Source organism: Elaeis guineensis, chromosome 12, assembly GCF_000442705.2.
Source record: "Elaeis guineensis isolate ETL-2024a chromosome 12, EG11, whole genome shotgun sequence".
NCBI lineage: Eukaryota > Viridiplantae > Streptophyta > Magnoliopsida > Arecales > Arecaceae > Elaeis > Elaeis guineensis.
Window position 1 is genome coordinate 4,411,603 of NC_026004.2, and position 16,604 is coordinate 4,428,206.

General features: G+C 38.6%; 2 protein-coding genes across 2 annotated transcripts; one reads left to right on the forward strand and one right to left on the reverse strand.

Moving 5' to 3' along the window:
- Positions 1-209: 209 nt before the first annotated feature.
- LOC105055612 (uncharacterized) lies at positions 210-7,083 on the forward strand. The gene is made up of 7 exons (XM_073247138.1): positions 210-397; positions 1,314-3,871; positions 4,045-4,128; positions 4,528-4,632; positions 4,753-4,861; positions 6,193-6,344; positions 6,478-7,083. The coding sequence occupies exons 2-7, from the start codon at positions 1,343-1,345 to the stop codon at positions 6,883-6,885; spliced, it is 3,387 nt and encodes a 1,128-aa protein (XP_073103239.1). The 5' UTR covers positions 210-397; positions 1,314-1,342; the 3' UTR covers positions 6,886-7,083.
- Positions 7,084-10,237: 3,154 nt separating this feature from the next.
- LOC105055613 (sec-independent protein translocase protein TATB, chloroplastic) lies at positions 10,238-16,041 on the reverse strand. The gene is made up of 6 exons (XM_010937496.4): positions 15,714-16,041; positions 12,825-12,946; positions 11,441-11,500; positions 11,112-11,241; positions 10,758-10,880; positions 10,238-10,647 (listed from the first exon to the last, which is right to left on the reverse strand). Exons 1-6 carry the CDS (start codon positions 15,931-15,933, stop codon positions 10,529-10,531), a joined length of 774 nt encoding a protein of 257 aa, XP_010935798.1. The 5' UTR covers positions 15,934-16,041; the 3' UTR covers positions 10,238-10,528.
- Positions 16,042-16,604: the final 563 nt, after the last annotated feature.

A 16,604-nucleotide genomic window follows, 5' to 3' on the forward strand; every position in this document is an offset into this window, starting at 1 on the left:
GAAAAAAAAAGGGACAGATTTCTAATTAAACGGAGGCAGAAAATTAAAGTCCGGTTTGAATGTATAAAGCATTTTCTTTTCTGGATACGCCAGTCAGCCAGTGGATCTGGTTCTGATATCGGGCTTGGGTCAGACCTAAACTAACATGTTACGACGCACTGGGTCTCACGGAATCCTCCACCATGTTGACCCGATATTTTTACCTAATTTTTTAGCTCCTCCCACGCGGAGAGGCAGAGGTGCGAAGCGATCCTCCCCCCTCTCCCGAGTCCCCCACGCCCATTGAAGTCGGAAACCCTGGTCGCCGCCTCCGCCGCCGCCTCCACCTCCACCTCCACCAGGCCCTTTCCCCGTCGCCTCCGTGAGGAGCGTCGGCCAGCGGCCACCGACTGCCCAGGTAGGCTATAAGTCTTTTCCCTCTCTCTCTCCCTCTCCCTCTCTCTCTCTCTCTCTCTCTCTCTCTGCCTTGCTTTGCGTCCTCCTTCACCCTCCTCCAGCGGCGTCGCCTCCGGCCCTTCTCCACTCTCCGCCACTGCCGCTGCGCCACCTCCACCGTTGCCCCCACCCTCAATCACACCCGGCCGCACCCTCGTCGGCCTCATACCCCACCTCCAACTTCCGCCGTCGCCATCCCAAGAAGCCGCAATCTTTACGCGTCTCTCGGGTTGTGTTAACACCTAGGATTCCCACCGATCTTCTCTCTATTCAAGGCCAGGTTGGATCTGAGAAGAAGCCTAAACCCTAACCCTAACTTTGGTTGTATCAATGAGGTGGCTTCAAGGTTGGGTTCGGCTTTGGATCGCTTCTTTGCGGACCTTTGATTCAGACGATTTTTTCCAAGGGGAAGAATATATGCGGAATGAAACATATTTAATTCCCGCTCTTCCATGGGAAACCCTCAATTTTAATTACAAATATCTTTTTTTCAACAACCCCGCTAATCTAGGAAATCAAAATAAAGGTAGGAAAATAAGACAAAAATTACAATCAGGAAAAAAGTCTCTAAGGATCTGATGGTAGGGAACCTGTCCGTCAAGTAATTAAAATCGTAAAAATTGCAGTGTAGAAGACCCAGGAATTGAATTTTTCTTTCTTTATGTGTTTCACCCCCGGGGGGGTTTGGAGAAGGCATTCTTGCATCATGATTTTTGGATTTTTGCGGCATGCATTCTGCCATTTTGATTCAGTTTGTTTTCTTAAATTTTTTATTGTGGCAAAGGGGTGGAGTTTACCTTCTCGGAAAATTGATGTTATTTGTGATCTAACAGTTATTAGGGTTATAACCAGTCGCAATTAATTGTTGTTTTGTGCAGTTTATGCAATAGACTTCAGTTGGGGTCACATGAAACTGAATGCAGCTGAAAGTATGGATTTTAGGTACAATAAAACTGAAGAAAATGAAGACTGGGAAAGCACTGATGAGAGGAAGCATCGGTCAAGCAAGTCACAGAAGCACAGTGGTGTAGAAGAAGCTCAGAAACGGGATAGCGGAAGAAGAAAAAGCTCTGGAGATAGGAATGATTATAGGAAGAAGTCAAGTAGCTCAAGCAGTGGAGATGAAGGTGAGTATGACACAAAGAGAGAATCACGTTCCAAGATTCCGAGGAAGAATCCAGAAGAGAGAAGTGAAAAGAGATCGAGTGAAGGGTATCGGGAGAGAGAATCAGAGATTAGAAAAAGCAGGAATGAAGAGATTGAGAAGCATTCTGGTAGAAAATCAAGCACGAAACTTTCTGATAGTAGTTACACAGAGAAATCAGATTCAAAGGGTGGGAAAGCTGTTGACCATAGTAAGCATGGGTCTGTTAGGGATCGAATGCAGGATTATGGAAACGAATTAAGCGACTCCAAAACTAAGGTTGTGGATTCCACTGGTGATAAGGGTTTCAGATCCAGTACTAGGGAAGAAAAAAGAGTAGATGGGGAAACCAGTAGAAGTAGAGGCCGATTGGTTGCTCAAGAAGAAGATATTATGCCCGTCTCTGCACCTCATGAAGTTAGACCGGATATTCATGAAGATGATAAATGGAGAAGGGTGCAGGAAAGATCAAGTGAGGTGGCAGGAAATGAGGATGCCTACAAGTATAATGGCAAGCCACATGAGGAGAAATCTGAGAAAAATAGACAACAGCAAGACTCGGCATATGGCAGTCGTGATGAAGTTCAAAACCGGGAGAGGTCTGTTTCCAGGGATGAAGAGATTAGAGATACAATTGGGAGGGAAGTTAGACATAGTAAAAGGTCTCGAACCCCTGAGAGAAGTGGAAGGTATCACAGGGAGCAGGATGACCATGACCGAGGCTATTCAGAATCTGACAATGAAAGAAACATTGGACTTCGGAGCAGAGAATGGGAAAGAGAAGGGTATAAGGATGATAGGTCTTCCAAGGGAAAAGACAGGAGCTGGAATGACAAAAATAGGGACTGGGAGGGTTCAAAAGACCATTGGAAGAGAAGTCAGACTAGGCAAGATTCCAAAGATAGGGAGAATGATTTTGGCCATATTAAGGAGTGGGATTCTCAATGGCGTGAGCAGGAAATGCTGGATGGTGAAAATATTCACAGCAAACCTGGTTATAGAAAAGATTTTAGAATCAGAGCCGACAGTGTAAAAGCATCATCAACCTCCAGGAATGCTTATGAGAGTTCTGATTCAATAGAGATAAGACCCAACAAAAATCTTGACTTTGGAAAAGAGGAGCCTTCTTCTGTATATTCTGGGAGGAGAGCAGAAGTGGGTCCACAGCAGGATTTCACTTCAGGAGCAAATGATGGAACATGGGAGTATCCACCCGAGAAAAAGGGTAAAACAGCATATGGTTATGGAGATGAATCACAGGAAAGGTATTTAGATCATGGTTCACCTATGGATCAAAGGTCCACAAGGAATTCTTTTGATTCTTATGCCGGAGAAGGACGAGGGCAGGAGGACACAAATTATAGTCATACAGGACTGAGCCAAAGTAATGATTCTCAACATCCGTTTGGGAATGTTCAGGGATCAGGTTCTGTTAATAGGCCTCCCCAGCAAGGATCAAAAGGGGGCAGACCTGCAAGAGGAGGAAGAGGAAGGCTAACTGGGAGGGATGCTCAACGTGATGCAATTCCAATACCTATGATGGGCCCTTCATTTGGTCATCTCGGCTTGCCACCTGGACCAATGCAGTCAATCGGGCCAAACATGCCGCACTTACCTGGCCCACCAATCCCCCCTGGTGTTTTCGTTCCCCCATTTCCAGGACCTCTTATTTGGCCTGGAGCTCGAGGTGTTGATATGAATATGCTAGCTGTTCCTCCCAGCCTTTCTCCAATTCCTCCTCTTGGGCCTGGTGGACCTAGGTTTGCACCTAATATGGGAAGCCCTAATCATGGCATATACTTCAATCAACCAGGCCCTGGAAGAGGAGTTCCCTCTAACACAACTGGTCCTGGTCCTAGTACAATGGGACCTGGCAGCCGCGGGATGCCACATGATAAAGCACCTAGCAGTTGGGGTCCCCAGAGAAACAGTGGGCCTTCTAAGGGTCCTTCAAGGGGAGAGCAGAATGATTACTCTCAAAATTTTGTCGACACTGGTATGAGACCGCAGAATTTCATCAGAGAGCTGGAGCTCACTAGTGTTGTGGAAGACTATCCAAAGCTGAGGGAACTAATCCAGAAGAAAGATGAAATTGTCACAAAATCTGCTTCCCCACCCATGTACTATAAGTGTGACCTGCGTGAACATGTACTCTCTCCTGAGTTTTTTGGCACAAAGTTTGATGTTATTCTTGTGGATCCTCCATGGGAAGAATACGTTCATCGGGCTCCTGGTGTTACTGACCACATGGAATACTGGACGTTTGAAGAGATAATGAATTTGAAGATTGAGGTGTGTTTTTGCATAAGTTTTATTCATCGCTTGTGTTTATTTAAATAATATGCTTGGTCTCTATTTGATATTTCTTGCATGCTTGCTATAAGTATCTTTATTGGCACCTAATAACTCTCAGTATGCTGGGTTTTACTCCTTAATCTGTAACTCTTATCTGTTTATGTCATCAGGCAATAGCTGACACCCCTTCATTTATCTTCCTCTGGGTTGGTGATGCTGTTGGACTTGAACAGGGCCGGCAGTGTTTAAAGAAGGTCAGTTTAGTTTGGTATTCTACCATACTTGCTTAGAAGATCCAGTTTTGATCTTGTTACCAGTTTGAGTGATACCATCATTGTGACACTCTTCCCAACTTTTGGTCCAATTCTAGAAAGGGAGAGAGCAATGTGATTGATATGTTGATAACAGGAGGTTTCTGTCAATAGCCTGTTGGAAAGTACTACCCCTCAAACTTTATGGGATATTGTGGCAAAATTTTGCACAAAGGGTTTCACTCTTCCAATTTGCATTACAGGGAAGAGAGAGGGAGAGAATATATTTATCTGACATGGTTATCCTGCTGATTACCACGGTGTATTTTCAATCATTCAATGATTGGCATTTTTTATGGGGGTTAACCTGTTATCATTTTCTGTTTTTTGTTTTGTATATAGTGGGGGTTTCGGAGATGTGAGGATATTTGTTGGGTGAAAACAAACAAAACAAATGCAACTCCTGCATTGAGGCATGATTCTCGCACATTGTTTCAGCACTCGAAGGTTGGTAAACTTTTGGTGGACAAGTTTATTCTCTGTCTGGATATTTCAAGTTTCGGCTTTTTTCTAAGCTGTTGTCTTTGCAGTGTCTGCTAAGTAAAATAATCCTTTGTTATTGGATAGGAACACTGCTTGATGGGCATAAAGGGAACTGTTCGACGTAGCACAGATGGGCATATCATTCATGCCAATATTGACACAGATGTGATAATAGCTGAAGAACCTGCTTATGGTTAGTGTTTTCTGCTTTTAGCACCTATGTGTTGTTAGTTCAACCTTTGGATCTTTGTTTATCTCTGGTGGGACATTCCATTCTCTAATTGAAGAAAATATACCACCATTATTAATATAAATGGCATATTTAGATGTCGTTAGAAGGTATTTTTAACTGTTTTCTTATTTTCTATGGATATTTTCATTTGGTAAATTCACTCTTAAGGGCAATGTTGCTTGTGCTCTCTCCTCTTAGAATTGTATATTCTTTCCCCAGGTTATGGGCATTGATGTGCCTGTGCTGATGATTCGATTCCAGATCAAGCCGCTAGCATTAATTGGGTCATTCTGGCCTCGTTTTTGCGCATGACCATGAACAACTAGACTGCAATAACCTGCTAAGAAAGCTTTTGTACATTTAGCAGGTTATTTGCTAAACTGGAAAATGGATGTATTATGTCAGGAAATCTGAATCCTGGCAAAAGTATATTGCTATCTATTTGCATTTTGGCTCTCCAACAATTGCCAAGTCGTTTGGAGTTCTCTTCAATTTTTTCTAGATTTTGGCAATATTTTCCTCTGTCTTCCACATTGGTCTTGATGGTCTTCATCTTCATCTGTGTTCTTATTGTGGTACTCAAGAGGGTCACTCTGGCACTCAAGACATGTAAGACATCCAGCCTTCTTTTTTGTTTGGTGCCAAACCTGCTTGGAAATTCCTAGTCTACTCCTGGAAATTCTTGAGGCTCCCTTGTCCATTATTCCTCACCAAAATTTGATCCAAACCTTTTCGGCACAATGTAAAGCAGGTTAATAGAAGCCTGCTTTTGGGAAATCAGAAAAGCTGACAAGCACCTTTTTTCTCTGCCTCTTCACCCTGATAAAGTTTTCTACCAAAATAGTCAAATTTGTTTGTTCGGAATTATTTTTAGTCAAATAAATTTATTCAAATGAATCCCTCCACCTTGCCCCCAATGTTTTCCCCTTATTCTTGATAAAACTATGCTGCTACCAAAGAGCGCATTAACTTCACAATCTGGTGCTCTCCTTTATGCCATTTTGAATTTTAATATAGTTGTGCTATCAAAAAAAGTTTTCAGAGTAAATACTGTTATCAACGATTAAAAGACAATTCCGTCTCTACAGATTCTTGAAGATGTTCTCTTTCATTATCTCTAGGGCCACCGGTTCCCTTTACCGTGACCCCACTTATCCATCCTTGCTCCCCTTTAACGTAACTGTGAGAAATCATCTTTATTTTATGTCCCTTCTTTTGCTACTTAAATATTTGATTCCCAGTAAAATTTCTGAAGGAAATAACCATTTTTTTCATTGTCATGTACATTGCAGGTTCAACGAAAAAGCCTGATGATTTGTATAGGATCATTGAGCATTTCTCTCTGGGCAGGAGGCGGCTTGAACTGTTTGGTGAGGACCATAATATTCGTGCAGGTTGGCTTACAATTGGGAAGGGATTGTCGTCATCTAATTTTAATTCCGAGGTATGAAATTGCTTACCCTAGGTTTCATGCTCTTTTTTCTCCCCCCCTTTTAGATACCAAATTCTCTGATTTTTTGCTTGCATAGGTATCGTTTGCGTTCTGTAATCCTGATGACAAGATTTCTGTACCGCAGGCATATATCAAGAATTTTGCTGACAAAGATGGGAAGGTTTGGCTAGGAGGCGGGGGCCGGAATCCACCCCCTGATGCTTCTCATCTCGTGCAAACAACCCCGGATATAGAAAGCTTACGGCCCAAATCGCCTCCCCCAAAGAACCAGCTGCAGCAGCCCATACCTCTGATGTCCAATAACATTTCTAATAACAGAAGGTCTGTGGGAAATTCTCCACAAAATGCCACATCTATTCCATTTTCTGGGTTTTATCAGGACGCTTTGGGCCCAGACTCTCATTCCCCAATGGGAGGATTGAAGGGGCCAGATGGTGGCTATGGGGGGCCTGAAAATGGATTTTTTGAAGGTTTTGGGTTCAATGCTTGTGCACAAACAAGTGCTGATTATCATGAGTTTGAGTCTCACTGAGCGGTCAGTCTCTTGTAGCTGTAGTGCATGGCTATGCAATTTTTGTTCTCATTATTTTTTGATATTACAAAAGAAACGCTTTGTATCAGCTCTGATTCATTGCATGAGATTATGTCGCAAAAGTTCCGCAGCAGCAGCTGCTGCAAGAATTACAAACAAGTATCTGCCCTGTAGCTTCTAGCCCGTGTTGAGCCGTAATATTTTATTATGATTATCAAATGAGATGTTTCAAGCCACTAAAGTTGTTTATATGTGGGGTGTATGGGTCATAAATCCCCCTCTCTTTTTTCTGTTTGCTAATTTAGCCTCTCTGTTTTTTTCTTTTTCTTTTTTTTTTTTTTTTTTTTTTTTTTTTTTTTTTTGTGGTAAAGGATGAACCTTCGTTAACCCAATAAACTTCAGTTCAGCTTAGTTACAAAACTGCCTGTAGAATACATATAGTCAACAGGCCAAAAGTAATTTGAGAATACATCATTACAGATGGGATACTGTCTTCCTGCTTGGAGTGTGGCAAGGAATAAACAAAAATAAAATGAACATAAAGGGATACTGTCTTCCTGCTTGGAGTGTGGCAAGGAATAAACAAAAATAAAATGAACATAAAGCGTCTTAGGGGAGGAAGCCATCATACCAATCAGAGATTTGTGAGTTCTTGCAGGAGGAGAGCGGGCGAGTCTTGGAATCGTGTCATTAGCGTTGAGAGGTCTGTAAAGCTTCCCGAGTCACAACCGCACAGGGACCGGACCGGGCAGCAGCCGGAGACAGGATTGAGTTTGCTTCGCGTTACTCGAGTTATCAAATCATAGATGGAATACTGGGCTGCTGCATACGCCTTATCAGGAGATTTTTTTTAAAATTCTGCACAGTTATCCATGTATCCTGATTTAGTTAGTGTGTTGGGCTGCTGCATACGCCTTATCAGGAGATTTTTTTTAAATTCTGCACAGTTATCCATGTATCCTGATTTAGTTAGTGTGTTAAAAGCTGATGCCTATTCTGTTGCCTTCCCGAGACATGGATGTGTTCCATCTACTTGATTTTGCAATTATCCCATTCAGGGCTTTCACGGTGATTTACAATTGGTTGTTCATCTTTTTATCTCGGGAGACTTGCTCAGCATACAGTCTTTATTTACATGTTTAATTCATCAGGTCTATTTCTCTATTTATGCAGCTTGGGAGGCCATTGTTCTCTTATATATCACACTCACATTAGGTTTTGTTGGTCACTGTTTCTGCGCAGCTATTGTGTGCCAACTAGTTATAATGGATTTTATATTGTGCCGGGCAGTCGGTTGTTATGTTAAATCCCCATGATCTTGGTGTTTCTTTATATATTGGCAACAGAGTCTGTTAATTCCTCATTTTTGTGTCATGCAGATACCCTTTTCAGTGAAAATACTATATGTTTTAGCTGTTGCCACTATGCTTCATACGACAGCTCTGCCACAGTATTCGTTTTATGTTTTTCTTTTGCTGCTCTTAAGATTAAGCTTCATGACTTCGGCATTATCTATGCTGATTCTCCTGGACATGATATATAGGGAATTACTTGCTGCTTTATTTTTGCATGTTTGAGTTTACATAGCTTCCTCATGCTCTGGTCCAGCATGCATAGTAGGAATTTTGGTGGTAATGCTGAAGTTTTTCAATTATCTTCCTCTTCTCCTGCACAGACATTATTCCATGCTGTATTTCTGGGTTAATGTGTAATTCTACGACGTGAAGTTTTTATCTGAATTCTTTGCTACAGGGGGAACACATTTCTTATGGAAATGTTGCTGTTCAATAGGTGAATTTTATGCTGGTCTAGATGTTGTGGTGGAATATTTTTTTATTTTTGCTTCGTTTATTACTTGGTGATGTTGTTAAGAAGGAAAAATCTTTGAGTTGCAAGTGTCAGGCTGTTCATTCCTACAGAATGGACCTACCGTATGGTATTTCCTTTATGAATGTTGGAAGATATCTGAGAACAGTGTCTGATCATGATTTCTTGATGATTTTCCCATGCTATATCTGTATAGATCTTGATCGGCTTCAATTTATCTGGTTCAGATGTCTTTTGTCCCCCTCTTCTATGTTTTCTCTTCATGGTTCAAGCTTCTTCAAGTTCAGCAGCTCCTTCCTAAAGAATTTGTCATACATCTGCTCCTATTCTTGTGTACACCCGATAATGTGCCGGCAATTGCTCTACGTTTTCGCTAATGTGGCTGTTCCAAGAAGTTTGATATATTTGGTTTCAGACACAATTTTTTACTCCTTTTTGGGTTCTCACTGTTCATTATCTCTTATAGTAACATTGCTGGTTGTCTTCCATGAACCCTTAACTATTGTAATCAATTTACATATCACACATTTCTATTTTTATATTCCTGTTTTGGTTGTATTTTGCTGCTTGCTTTGTATATAACTATATAATACAGTACACTCTTTTGGCATGTAATCTGTTGATATAAGGTAATGAAAGTTGCTTCTGTTTTCAAAAACAAATCATTGATGGAATACAATGTAAAATTCCCTTTTTCTACTTTTCCACACGAGGTTTTCACACGAATCCTATTTTTCTACTTTTTCACAAGAGGCATACGTTAAAATCGAAATTGCAATCGTTCGATCTTTGCTTTCATAGCTTCTCATAAGATTTTGGTGCGGTAGATTGCTTGATGGCAGACTTAGCCGCTTAGCCCACTGCGCTGCCACCGCATCATTGGCATGTTCATGGAACTTGGAAGCACCTATGACCAAACGGCTAAACCAAATAATGATTACCCTGCTCCATTAGATGCAATATAGGTTCCTCATAATTACATATAAGTTGGAAGATGACTATCAGATTTTCCATAACTACTCTAAAAAATGAGGATAAAAATGATAAATATCCGTTGGAAACTATTTTTATATCCAAATTAATATATATATATGGATAAAAAATAAAAAATCCAACTGATATTTATATCCATATTTATCAAAAAAAATATAAATATGAATAAACAACAATCCGATTTGTATCCCAATATCCAAATCTATATATAATCCTATATAATTTTATATAACACTTATTAATTTTAAAAATATATATACAACTATATAAACATACTATTAACTTGATTTATTATCTATTTAATAATATTTTTAATTATATGATCATAAAATTTAATTATCTAAATAATATCTGTAATTATATTTATATTTTGAATATTTTAATTATATCCGTTTAAAACAAATATGAATATAAATTTTTGTATCCAAATAATATCTGTATCCATATTTGTATTTATTAAATAAAATAAATATGGATATAAATATAGCAATATCCGATCTATATCTGATCCAATTTTAATTCTACTTAAAAATATCAAAGAATCTCATTCTATTAGCTGCTTGATGGGGGAAAAAGACATAGACACGTATCCGAAACCCGCAACATGAGCCGGACAACTAGCTTGATAATTCTATGACCCATTAATGATGCTATGCCCATCTCCAATCACATTATACAAATATCACAGACACAAGCCTACAAGGAGTACAAGATTCCCTTCTATCACCAGAAATTTCTGACTTTATAGCTCCAGTTTTAGTATGGACAACGTTATTGTCCTCTTGACCTGTAGCTTCTTATGATGATGCTCGCTTAGAAATTGTCATCTATCATTCTCTGCCTTCTCAGATGAAGGTACTTGAGCAGCAGCATCTGGAGCAACAGGAGAAGCTGGAACTTCTGAGGAATTGGCGGCTGCAACTTCTGAAGTTGATGATGCTACTGTCAGAAGACATGCTAATCTTCATCGCATGAACGAATGACAGACAAAATTGAGGGCAAAATCAGGAGCTTCAATTCAGTGGCATGAAGTAGTCATTACAACGCTATACCTTGCGGTTGTTCTTCAGAAGGGGATGCCTCTGTTTGAGGTCTGGTAGCAGATGCAGCCAGCTGGTCTTCTGTGATTTTCAAAAGTTCTTCACTGGTGTATGGTCCAGCTGAATGCTTTCCATCTGCATAAATAAACTAGTTTGTGTAATTCAAAGAGAGAAAATAAACAAATTCAGAAGGTATGAAGCAACATAATGTTTGAAAGTGATACACAGCAACCAAAAACATAAGATGCACATTTTCCAAGAAATTTTAAGATATTGATGTCTCCCCAAACTATTTGCTTAAATAAAAACTAAAAAGATTGTTACCATCCTACCATATCAGGCATTAAAAAATATCTTTTTGCTCACTTGGGTCAATTACAACTTGTTGATTTTCATTGACATTTGGAGTAGGCTTGATGTTGTAATTTGTAGAAGATGCAACTTCATCAAGTCCTATCTCCCGTTCAAGGGTGCTCTTGAATTCCTTTGACACCTCCTGCAGCATAAGAACAATCAACCTGATATGTGCCCCCTAATTACACATGAGACAATGTTGCTATAGTGTCTTATTTTCTACAAAGCCGTTTCCATTCTTTGGAGATTTTGATAGTTTGTCATTTTTGTCAATAAAAGTACCCTATTTCTGAAGTCAAGTATGAAAAGCATAAGGAAAAATTAGAGCAGTTTTAACCAACCTGAAGCTCTCTTATCGTTGGCTGGAAAGCACGCAAAGTTTTTCCCAAGTTGCGTGCCACCTGCATTTAATTAACTTGCTTAAAAGACTGAATATATAGGTTTGGCCAAAGAAAAATAAATCTTGAATTTAATTGTAATTAGGAAAGGATAACTGGACAGTGAGATAATGTGCACATCATATATAAATATATATATATATAAAATAATACTCTGTAAAGGAGTATTGGAGTGTTGCCAACTCAGCTTCTCAAATAAATTTTATTGTGCCATCTGAAAAGAACACTTCTGCACATTAAATTATATTATTAATGTATACTATTATTATATGGGTATTAAATTATGTTATTAATGTATGGTATTAAATTATGTTATTATGTTATTAAAGCCTATTTATATAGATAGTTGAGAATATGAAGTGACCCTAAGAATTTAAATGAATATTATTTTATTATTTAGATATATTTTTTTTTTCAATCTGATCAGATCTAGAAGAAAAATTATTTTTATACATCCGGACCCGCGCAACATGCAGGTCTTCGACTAGTTCTTTTTTTATGCAGTCCATCATAGCCTCATTTTCCTTCCTTTTACATATAAACTATCTAAAGTGCTGTATTTTCATTTTTAGCTATATAACTAATTTAAGAATGTAATTTACCCAAAAAAAAAAGGTTATCTAATTGTGAGCTGATTTAGTGGGATAAGAACAAAAGGGCTACTCAATGAATACAAGTGTTAGCCGTGATATACAAACTACATTGATGCATTATGAGGACTGGAATTTAAATTTGAAAAATCAAGAGCTCCTCAATAAGTGAAAGAAAGGAACTGAAAAAAAGGCAAACACCTTAAAGTTTTGAAAAATCAACCATATCAGAAACATAACACAAGCATGAAACTACACATATGCACAAGCTCCATCCCATCAGTAAGAGGGTTGCCTTCAAACATGTTTCACCATTTGTTCATATCCAAGGTTATGAACTTTAAAACTATTATTGATCAATGATCTTGCATTAGATTCTACATCTACATTAAATATTCTCTAATCACCTAAAGGTGAATAAGATCATATATTTTTCACTACATATTGAGACTTGGACAATGCTATAGCCGACATGGTAGCAATTATTCAGCCTAATTGCTTATGCTAACAAGTTATTGGACCCTACACCACTGTTGTCACCACTATGGTGCTATTCAAATAGCTAGAAAAATCAGTTTTACCAGTAAATTAAGTGCAGAAAGATCAATCTCCACTTCTTTAGCACCATTAATTGGTCTACAAAGTTTTCTGTCCATGCACGACAGTCAAAATGAAATTATATGCATCATAACATTAATCTGAAAACAAGATTTTATTTCACATAGAAAGGAGCTTACCTCAGCTAGTCCTTTAGGACCAAAGACTAGCAAAGCCACCACTCCAATAACCAAAGCTTCTGGAGCTCCAACTCCAAACAAAGAAGCATAAACAACTTTACCACAACATTTTCCCTTCTTTTCTGCAGCAGAGAAAATTAAGAATCAAATATATCATGTAAATATGATAGTAAATTACCCAACAAGTAATGATAATTAAAGAACAGGTAGGTAATGAAGGCATCACATAAAGCTGACAGCTATAAGAATTGTAGTAGACACAACAAAAGAAATAGTAACTCAATTATCAGCAAGAAGATGGAATAGCGTGGAAGTATTAACAACTCTGCCTCCCATGGGAAAAGGTCAACAAATGAAACAGAACAAGTGAAGCAGAAAGAAGAATATTAAAAATCAGTCACACCCTATATCAGCTAGCCTGCATCTAGAAAAGTTTCAAGAGAAAATGTTCAAGTGAAGGACTCTCATTGCAGAGAAATATACAGGCACACACATACATATATACACACATAGATACACAGATACATACATACATACACCATGCATGCATGCATATATACATACATAATGCAGACGTGTCTGTGTGCTGCATACATACACACATATATAAAAGCCAGTAACTAAGATAAAAATTATGCAGAGAAAGATTTACTATGCAGAAAAGCACCAACGTTATATATTAAAGAAAATATTTGCAGAAGATACAGCCAAGTTGTATATCAAAAAGAATATTTGTAAATGATACAGTGAAAGTGCACTACAAATACTTTTAAATTGGCTAAAAAGGCTAAATACAAACAACAAGAACCAATTTCAGAAAACTAATATCAGAGAGCAATCACTAACTAGCATGAAATATAGTAACTAAACACAATCTAGTATTGGTTAAACATTTTTCTACAAAAAGAGAAAACAAAAAACAAAGTAATTTCACCAGAACTATTACAAATTTTAGGCCTTACAACTGTTATGTAATCGTTAAACTACTCAAAATTCAGCAACTTCCACTAAACTAGTGCTTGCAGAGTACCATAGAATAAGTTGCATGATGTGTAAAGAATGCTGTAGCAGATAGGATACCCCATAGGCAGGGCATTACTTCAAACTATCAAGGTTCAATGGGTTATTTGGGGCATCATCCTAGTTGATTTTTCATGATCTTTTATCCCTAATCCCCAAAAATATAATACTTTCTTCTCATAATTCTGGAGTAGTTATAACATACTTGTGGCACCCAATATTCATAGATTTAGGTTATGAATAGAGGTAGGAGTTGTTAGAGGAGGAACAGGTATAATCTGTATCTAACTTGATTTGGTTCAACTCATATCTGAAATTCAAAACCATGAGTTATTTATCAGTCGCAGGCTACTAGAAAAACTATAACCAGGTGGGAATGAAAACAGTAAACATTAAACCTAGAATACGAACCGACCTGATCAGACATTAAACCAGGTGGGAATGAAAACAGTAAACATTAAACCTAGAATACGAACCGACCTGATCAGACATGCAAAACTCAGATAAACCCAATAAAAATTAGTTCTGATGTCTTGACTGATCCTATGACTTAGAAAAAAGTGGAACTTTATATGAAAAGGGAACCAGCTCAAACCTAAATTGGAAAGGTGCTCCAACCAATCCAGCCAACTGCATGAGTTGAATACGAGTCTAAATTGTTGTATCAGAAGCTAGTTCCTGGTTCAGATTCGAGGCAATTGTAACATAACAATTTCTCATCCATTTCTACCCCTAGTTATTGAAAGAACAAGTTCAACACATTAGAAGCAACTTAGTAATCTATATGTTTATAAGAAATGGCGAGCTGTCCAGTTATGACTTCTTACCATATTGTGTGGCTTTTTCTAAGACCACTGCAACTTCACATGGCATGATAAATCTCTATTCATGCCATTGTGTAAGAGTTGTTAGTCCTTATACAACTCTTGCCTACTGACTTGCCTCCTCACTTACACTTGAGTACTCTCAAAAGCTAAGCTCTAGCGACGTTGCTCAAGTGTGCAATGTCAAGGCTCTGTACTATGTGACTGCCAATGCAATGATAACAAAGCAGCACATCAAGGTGGAATTAGCACCGTTGCAAAGGAGACATCACATAGTCCATCAACCCATGATGAAAAGGGGAAAAAAATTTAGTTTAATTATCACTCAACTGAGTTTCTTTTTGTTTCTGTGAAATTACACATAGACATCATTTACTTTTTCAAAAAAAAAAAATTGCAAGGTTCTATTTTCTGTTAATAACAATAATGGTGCTTACATGTGTTTGGCGAGGCTCTAAGAATCATGCTTTTGTGGAATTGGAGTTCATGTGTTATTGACGGAGCAATCCTTCCAAAGTTTCAAATTTGTATTCATTTTTATACTCCGGTTTATCCAAACCTTTACCTTCAACTTATAGAAACTCTTACACACAGAATCCCATGTTTCCATGAAAATTCACTCAAGACGCATTATGAGGGTCGAGTTACAGTCCTGCTTGTTCCTGACATATCCTGAATGTGATTGCTGACACAGGAACATCGAAGATAAGACATCCAAATACTAATTCGAACTCATGCTCTGTGAATTAGTCAAGCAGCTAGCTTTGTTAAGACTATGACACATAAGTTCTTACACAATCCTGTTTTCTGCTCCTTTATTTCCACTATAACGGTAATCGCTTAGGAAAGAAAAAGAAGGAATAAGAAAGATTTCCCCAAAATTCTAGGCAAAGTGGTCAACGAAAGAACCTATTAGCAGGCAAATATATATATATATAAATCTGCAGCCATTTTTTCCAGACAAAACGAAGATTTCGCACATAAATTATAGAAAACCAGAAATAAAGCTATAAATGAAAAAAAAAAAGGAGGAGAAAAAGGCTACCTCTGTGGCCGTAACCTTGCCGGAATGAGATGCCGAAATGCTTCAGACCGATCCACGACGAGAGAGGGACGAATCCCAGGCGGAGAATCGAGCCGTGGGCGAGGCGAGACGTTAGGGTTCGGGAAGAAACGATGGGAAGAGAGGAGGTGGAGGAGAGAAGGAGAGGCGTCGTGGGATGGGAATAGCAGCAGAGCGTGGGGAAGTGGGGGGCCGAGCCCATTGCCGAGAGAGGATGAGAGGGAGCGAGCGAGAGTGGCTGGGGTTGGAGCAAAGGGTGCGGGACGACAGCCAGGATCCTCTGAATGCCGGGCAGCCCTCCATGGCCACCATCACGAGATGGACGGCCATCAAACACCGCGCACGTGTCTTATTCATTCAAAGAAGCCAAACTGAAATTCTCTACTCGTATCGTACCTTTGATTTTGTTAATTGGGAGCGCTATTCAAAATCAAGTTTGTTCCCCCAATTGATTGAATTTGTTGCCAATTTTTAGCATCACAGTTGAGAGAAAAAACTGAAGATGAAAAGATTATACTTTTTGTACAAATATATATATATATATATATATATATATATATTAAGAAAAAATTTGTTGGATTTGTAGATTTAGATCAAAAAGTAAATCAAAGTTTCAAATCCAAAGAGAAGTTTGAGTTCCTAACCATTTTCTTTCAAATTGCACCATGTTTCCTAATGTGGCTTGCGTATCACACAATCCAAGATCCATGCCCGTGGGGCAATAGGCACGAGGGAAGAGTGGACAATCCATGATATGATTCATTGGTCTAATTTGAACTTGATACAAGATAAATTAGATAGAGCATTAACATTAATATACTCATTTTGTAGATGAATTGACTTACATTTCAATTTAAACAGCTAAACAGTTTT